A 7,785-nucleotide genomic window follows, 5' to 3' on the forward strand; every position below is an offset into this window, starting at 1 on the left:
ACTAATAACCATTACTGCTACCAGGGAGCGCACGTATGAGTCAGGGGCGGTTATAATGTGAGGGGTCGTGTATCGGTCCTTCATCATCACACAGGGCCTACGCATGACTCTTAACAGGAACAAAACTTCCATCCGGTGACACTGACGGATAAACGGAGTGAAGGAACATTTTATCCCGCCTATTTCTTTCAGGGGTGCGTCATCGAAGTGAGCGCACCGGTTGCTGTGGTGACAGCAGAGTACGTTGCAATGCGCTGGTCGATGTTCAGGGACTCAATAAAGTTGGTTCAATATCCTTCCGTTTCATCTGCTGTGTTGTAATCACGTGGTGTTCACGGTCACGTGACTCTTTCCTGTATGGGAATAAGGAGTTTAGAGATGTCAGTATGGGGACTGTTCTGGACATCAAGGTTAAGAGAGCCAATAAAGTCTACCGCGACGGGGTAAGAGCGGAACCGGGCCGGCTGCCTAAAAGTGGTTTTATGCTTTACGGCGCGCGTGTGGTTTGTGCGGACAGGGAGCGATGATGCGTATTGTTAAGACTCAATGTGATGCTGTGACATAGAACTCCCATGGTGCTCAGCCAGCCCCACCGGCAACATCTGAAGTCATTATAAAAATCCACTTGACGTTTATTTAAATACATTGCGCTGGGCAGCTCTGAAGCATAGCAAAAAGGAACTGCCACTTTAACAACTTCTTTGTTTGCATTATTATATACATTTGTAATCCCAGATGCATAAACCCACCTTTACCCCCCTTCAAAACTACTACCCTATAAGGTACTATTTAAGAGATGGATGTTGCCCCCCTATATAAGCATGTATGTGGGGTATGTCTGTATTGAGGGTGTTGGGTTGTTGTCAATCAGTGGAAATTCTAATCAAAGGATCGGTTGCAAATTTTTTTTTTTTTTTTTACATAATAACACTAACAATTATTTCTTGCTTATTTCTATGGGGTTTAAACAAAAGCCCTTGTTTTTATGAAAAAATGATGTGTAATTTTCCTCAAACACGGAAAAGGGGACATTTAATAAAACCCACAAATGGTAAAAATAGCAAAAAATGTATGCTACGCGGGTTGCTAAGAAGCGAAGGCAAGAGGCTATGCGGTTCTGTGGCATTCGCTAAACGTAGTTGCCACCTGCTGGCCGGGGAGTCGCGCATTTTATTTATTTTTTAAAGAAAATTTGTATGAAATTCTTCGAACCGGTTGCCCTTTGACCCGGTGGACGTGTTAATAGATGGTAACGTGCGGTTTTGTTGATCTGTAACGCTTCTCGCTCTCGCCGCCCTCCAGGAGCTGTTGTCGGGACTGGTGGTGGTGATGAGTAAGGACTCGGTACAGCACCAGGGGATCTCGCTGACCATGGAGGGATCGGTTAACTTGCAGCTCAGCGCTAAAAGCGTTGGCGTGTTCGAAGCGTTTTATAACTCGGTAAAGGTGAGTGTTATTGCTTCTCCTGCGTACTGTGCTGCGGATGAAGTATAGCGATTCGTTCCTAGTCGCTGCTCGGGGTACAGAGGTACAGGGTGCTCTCCTCTCCGGCTTTTACACTTGTGCCGTGGCATTGTCTGGTTAGAAGTATATCTTATAGAAATAAGGTACCCTTCTACTACACGGAATGCAACTGGACCCGATGCCAAATATCATCTATAATTACCGAAGGATGATAAATACTAAGAGGAGGCAGTAATGCCCGGGATGGAATTACATCTGTCCTGAGTAGTGTCTAAAATAAAGGCTCGGTGCAGAAACCGCTTACCTGCGAACATCCAGGATCCAGCTCCTCGGAGGCCTTCCATCTTTGGGATGTGGGTGGGTGGTCCTGCTGAGGTTGGTGGGCGGTCCTGATGAGGTTGGGTAAGGGGCTTGCCCCATACACAGGACAATAGTACGTGGTGGGATGGAAGTGGGCGGGGAGTGGGTGTACCTCAGTCCCACCCCCGAGTTTCTCAGGCTGTATGCCATATAGCGACGGGTTACAGGAGGTCGGTTGCACCAATGAAGCCGAAGCGTTTGATTTCTTAACATCCGTTTGTTTTTATTATGCAGCCGATTCAGATTCTCGGCAGCACCGTAGAAATGGTGAAACCCGGAAAACTTCCAAGTGGCAAAACAGAAATCCCTTTTGAGTTCCCGCTGGTCATGAAAGGAAACAAACCCCTTTACGAAACGTACCACGGCGTGTTTGTGAACATTCAGGTAAGATAATAAATATCGGGATGAGGCCGGCCTTGTGACCGCTGACCCGTTTAGATAACATTTCCAAACCCAAGGGCTGCCAATAGGCTCAGTGCTTAGTGAAAGTTACTTGCTCCGCGTGTTATTTTGTGCTTTACACAATGCTTCGGCTACTTTTGAAATAAAAATTATTTTTCAAGGTGCTATTTATTTATTTTTTTATTTCTCGTGCATTTTTCTCTTTATGTTCGGACGGGTTTATTTCATTTTGTGCATCTCCCCCGCAGTATATGCTCCGCTGTGATATGAAGCGCTCCCTGCTAGCAAAAGACTTGACCAAGACGTGCGAGTTCATCATCCACTCGTTGGTAAGAATCATCTGCGTGTCTACAAAGTGTTTTCACCGGTGATCTTCTATAAAATAATGTATATAATCACCGGGTAACCAGTTAAATGTTGTGTTCCGCCCGGTCCATCATCATCTGAGGAATCCATATAAAAAGAGTCAGTCCGCGTCTCTGTAGGTTCCTCCAGGATTCTTTTCCTGCCGGAAGCAAATAATAAACAGCTTTTTACGTCTTCTGTTTTAAACATTTAAGGACGTAATGAAGCCTGTGACGATGTTATAGAAAAAAATCGCATGCTGTAGTTACTGTTTATTCCTGCGGGCCGATGACTATGCAGTAGAAATTTATGTAAAACTAGTTGATTTGCCTGTCATTAATGTGGCCCACCCAAAGTATGTGGGCCTGGGTGGTACGGATTGTGAGGGGGTCCCGGGGGAAGCGCGCGGAGATCTGCGATCCATCCGATCCCTGCTGTGGCGTCAGTGCTTTCTATAGCTTTTATATAAACGCAGGAACCCTTCTGTGGTGGGATATGTCAGATGCTGGCGTCCACACGATATCCGCGATATATAGCATAAAATATGTTACTTTGTGAATTTGGTCTCGTCTTCTGTATCAGACAGAAGTTCTTGACGCGGGTTTTACATCCCTGGCAAGTCTTTTATTCTATTTTAGCCTCAGAAAGCCAAGCAGGCCCCGAGCCCCGTGGATTTCACCATTACCCCCGAGACATTACAGAATGTTAAAGAAGTAAGTAACGTATTACGCGTCCTGTGATAACAAAGATTAAAAATAATCCCACAAAACAAACGCTATAAATACAGGACGGGAACGTGTGTTCCTTCTTCTGCTAGAGTCTTATTTCTTTATAGTTTATTGGTGCACAAATAATGGTCACAAATGTGACAATGCTGGTATCTACATACAGAGCCATTCAAACAAACCTTGATTGTGATGAAGACTCTTCATGATAAATGCATCACTACAGAGAATGGAAATCCCTTCAGACCACCATTGCTCTTTTGGAAACATAGAATGTGCCGGCAGATCAGACATATGCCGCCGTCTAGTCTGCCGTATTATTCCTGCTGTAAAGATTCAGGAGCCATATGTCTATCCCGCGCATGTTTAAATTCCCTTATTACCCTCTACCACCTCTGATAGGAAGCTGTCCCTCTTATCTACCAGCCTTCGTAAAGTAATTTGTAAAAGTAGTATTATTCAAATGAGCTATCGGTGGCCTGACAGATCCAGTGCCTCGCGGCAAACGTTATTGTGTTTGTAACGTGTGTCCACCTAAGTCCTGTGTAATTTGTACATTCACCCATTGACACACTGGAAGGGATGGCGTTACCGTTTGTATATTATTGCTACTATTTATCCATTACCGGGGATTTGGAATTGTCTTACAGAGAGCTTCGCTGCCCAGGTTTGTGATCAGAGGTCACCTGGACTCCACTAACTGTGTAATCACTCAACCTCTGACCGGAGAACTTCTTGTGGAAACATCGGAAGTGCCCATCAAAAGCATCGAGCTGCAGTTAGTAAGAGTGGAAACGTGTGGTAGGTTTCCTTGCACGTGAGTGAGCGTTTGGGGCATAGTGTAGGCAGTCTCTTTTATGAGGGTGTCTAACGACAGACTCCGCTTTGAGTGAGAATTCATGAAGGGGTTTTTAATGCGGGGATAGCTACCCTCAACACCAGGACACGAGGGAAGGAAAGCTATGAAAATCTATCTTTTTGGGTGCTTCCCAATCACAGGGGCTCGATTTGTAAAGCCCTCCTTTCGCCGTCATATCCATTTCAAGGAAACGCGAGACCTCCACGTGAACGAGAGACGTCTGTCTCTCAGATTAGACATGTTATAATTGCGGGAGGCTGTTTATGGTGGAGGGAAGACACCGATACATGTGCCGGTGCCGTTTGCATGGAACGGAAGCTTCTGACGCGCATTCTCTTTGTATGTAAAGGCTGCGCAGAAGGTTATGCACGAGACGCCACTGAAATTCAGAATATACAGATTGCCGAGGGAGACGTGTGCCGCGGACTGTCTATCCCCCTCTACATGGTGTTCCCCAGGTTATTCACCTGCCCAACCCTGGAAACAACCAACTTCAAAATTGGTAACTTTACATACTTTGTTTTATTGTTGCTTAATATTCTTCTTCCCAACTCCAGCTCCTGTTCTTCTCGGTTACTTTGTCTCATTGTTCTGTTTATATTGCGACACGGGAATCCCTGCTTTAAATTGTTAGCTTCCCAAGTGCAGCCAGATCCTTGACGAGGCCCGACGTGTTTCCCCCACGGAGGGTTATGTATGGAAGACATGGATTTAGCGCAGACACAATAGCCCTGCTGGTTCATATGACAAGACCACTTCTTCAAAGTCATCTTCCATAGATTTTGTCAGTTAAAGCAGTGAATCTGAGCCGTGAGAAGTCAGTTTTTTTAAAATGAAAGCCTACTGATTAAAAGTGGTGCCAGGATCCAGCCTGATGGTGCTGTTGGTACAGATTTTGTAATCATGGGATATTTATTTTTATTATATTGAAGAGACCCTACTCTGGTTGAACAGGTTTTTAACCACACGTTATTTTTGCCATTCAGTTAACCTCAAATCATCTTCTGTTCTCTTCCGTCGGTATCGTGTTAGGTGTATAAATCACAGCCCCTGTTCTGATTCCGTGTGAAGCTCCTTGCTGCGATGGGCTAAGGAAAGCTGGATGTTAGTTTTTAGTGAAAATTCACAGAAGTTAAATTTCTATGGCATTTTATCCATGGGTCCTGAACTTTTGCTCGTGTTTTCCAGAGTTCGAAGTAAACGTGGTGGTGGTCCTGCACGACGACCACCTCATCACAGAGAACTTCCCACTGAAGCTGTGCCGGATGTGAGACGGAGGAACGGAGCGCCTACCGAAGGCACCTGTATGGTTATTGCAGCATTTTAACCGCCAGCACTTATGAGGACGGGCTCCCCGAGTTCCATATCAAACCCCGGGTCCAAGGAACAAGTAAATCATCATGAAAACACTTTACCATTTCTCACGAAACCAGTATTACCATTTAACTCCCTCATCGGGGGGAGCTTGGAAAATGACTTTCATCAGAATAAAGAATGTTTGAGACTCTGCTATGATAGATGAGACTCCCTTCTACTGCCAAAGTAAAGAGACTTTGCTGCCCCAGGCACGTGGAAGTGTTTGTGAAATGTATAAGTGTCCTGGGGTTAAGTAGCAGGTATACAATTAAATGCTTTAAAACATGACCGTTTAAGCTCATATTAATTCTCTCCGTAACATGTGGTAGGTGGCTTTGAGATAAGGCTCCACCACCCTAGGGAGATCTTTAATTCACATAGGTTCCTCGATGCTCTGTCAGAAGCACCAATGCATACGCTGTGAAACGCGCTGGAGTCCGGATAAGATCGTTCGGTAAACCGAGCTTTGAGGCGTATCCCTCGTTACGAGAAACATTTAGACGAGGCTGGGAGACTTCTCAGTATTTTGTATCCGACTCCTCCGTCGACTTCAAGGTGAACTGGATGAGTTTCTGCGGCACTCGCCGGATGCATCTTCAGACTCGCCCATGAATATACCAGGCGCATTCTACTACTATTATTGACAGACCAGCATTTTTTAATGCTTAAATATTTATTTCACCCCAGTAACCATCAGTCCTGTCTACATAGGGTGCTTATATATCAACTTCTGTAGATGCGCAAAATAACAAGCTGCAGTTATACGCCAGATACAAAAACAAATAATGCTTCAGAATTAGTATTTTTAGGCGTAAGTTAACGCTAATTTTTAAAGTTGGATACCCCGATAAAGGAAGAACATACAGACAGATAAAAGGGAATTTATTGTACGTGTCGCAGTACACAGAAAATCAATTTTTCTTAATCAGGTGACGTAACATGAGAATTTACCCCAGGATTGGTTAAAAAAAGTGAATAAAAATTTAAAAAGTGTTAAATTTGGAAAATACGTTGGTGGATTATTTTTTGGCCGAAACCGCGTGACCGGAAAATACCGGAAGAAAAAGTGATACTTAATTTGCCCCCAAAACACGGGTTAGGAATATATTCCCCGATCTTTACAATTCACTAAAACACCAAGAAACATTGTTACGGGTTTTTAAAATGTAGGCAGCGCTACATAAAGAGAAAATAGGGGTGAAAATAATGGGGGGGGGGCGCAGGAAATGAGCCACTAACCCACCCCACTTCTGTTTGATATGCAGTAAAAGGTGAAACATGGATTAAAAAGATTCGAGACGGCAGCGCATCTATAGGAAGGGGGTTGGGGAAGAAAACGCTCTAAAGAACACGATTTAGTAGATGGACCTAATTTCTGCTAACTCAGAATAACAGGTCTGAGGCTGCCTGTGGGAAAGTTAATTGCCCCAATAGGATGATATTAAATTATTAATTAGCCAAGTGATATGTGGGGTCTTATAGTATGACAGAAACGGACAATATTTATGCTGCGGATTGGAGCCTTTCTATAGTATTTTCCGGGAGCCTGCCGAGTCCTTGCTTTATACGTAATTAATAAAAACCCGTGCATGAAACGGTAGGACGCGCTGTTGCTGTTGGTTACCCATTCAGAATATCAGATACTTTTGGGTAAAAAGCTGCACTAAGCGGTTCTCATTCTCCCAGACAGAGCGGGGAAGTCTTCCGGCAGGAGAGCGTGGTCTCGGCACATCGGGCACGTGCTCTGCGTGTTCAGCCATTTCTTTATACACTGGAAAAGAAGATGAAGAAGACATGCGGGAGGTGAAATAATCCAGCGGTTTACACAAACATGCAGTACCTCTAATAACTGTAATCGCCATTTTTAGAAAAACAATTACTAACAAGCAGTCTGTCGTCTTTAATACTCGAGCGAGTGAAAGAAATACTTTGGAACAAGGTCAGTGACGTTGGGCATAATAGGGCGCTGCCGCTCCGCTGGACCTCCGAGGAAACACGTTAGGCGTATTCTGCTACTTGCAGGTTACACAGAACCTTTATTCCCAGAAAAGCCCTCTTTATACGAAAAGTTAATGTAACGGCCGCATCCATCGTCCCTCGGCCCCGATCAGTGCAGGTGAGTTAAATCCTGCCATCTCTGGATGATTTGTTTGCCCTGTCTGGGGGCAGATCGTTACTATGGCTGCGGACTCCCTTTTCTTTCCTTCCAGGTTTTATAATAGAAGAGGACATTTCATGAAGCTGAAGTCGTTCGCGGCCCTCACTTGGTCTATC

General features: G+C 44.6%; 1 protein-coding gene across 4 annotated transcripts; it reads left to right on the top strand.

Annotated features, from left to right (window-relative positions):
• Nucleotides 1-386: 386 nt before the first annotated feature.
• On the top strand, nucleotides 387-5,426 carry LOC149281463 (vacuolar protein sorting-associated protein 26C-like). Of its 4 annotated transcripts, XM_089499270.1 has the most exons (8): nucleotides 387-443; nucleotides 1,303-1,446; nucleotides 2,059-2,208; nucleotides 2,475-2,555; nucleotides 3,210-3,284; nucleotides 3,947-4,097; nucleotides 4,505-4,657; nucleotides 5,344-5,426. In XM_089499270.1, exons 1-8 carry the CDS (start codon nucleotides 387-389, stop codon nucleotides 5,424-5,426), a joined length of 894 nt encoding a protein of 297 aa, XP_089355396.1. The 4 variants fall into 4 exon arrangements, with proteins under 4 accessions (XP_089355396.1, XP_089355397.1, XP_089355398.1 ...); XM_089499271.1 differs by lacking the exon at nucleotides 2,475-2,555; XM_089499272.1 differs by lacking the exon at nucleotides 1,303-1,446.
• The last annotated feature ends 2,359 nt before the right edge of the window (nucleotides 5,427-7,785 follow it).

Source organism: Sceloporus occidentalis, unplaced genomic scaffold, assembly GCF_023333645.1.
Source record: "Sceloporus occidentalis isolate IW3139 unplaced genomic scaffold, rSceOcc1.0.p SCAF_132, whole genome shotgun sequence".
NCBI lineage: Eukaryota > Metazoa > Chordata > Lepidosauria > Squamata > Phrynosomatidae > Sceloporus > Sceloporus occidentalis.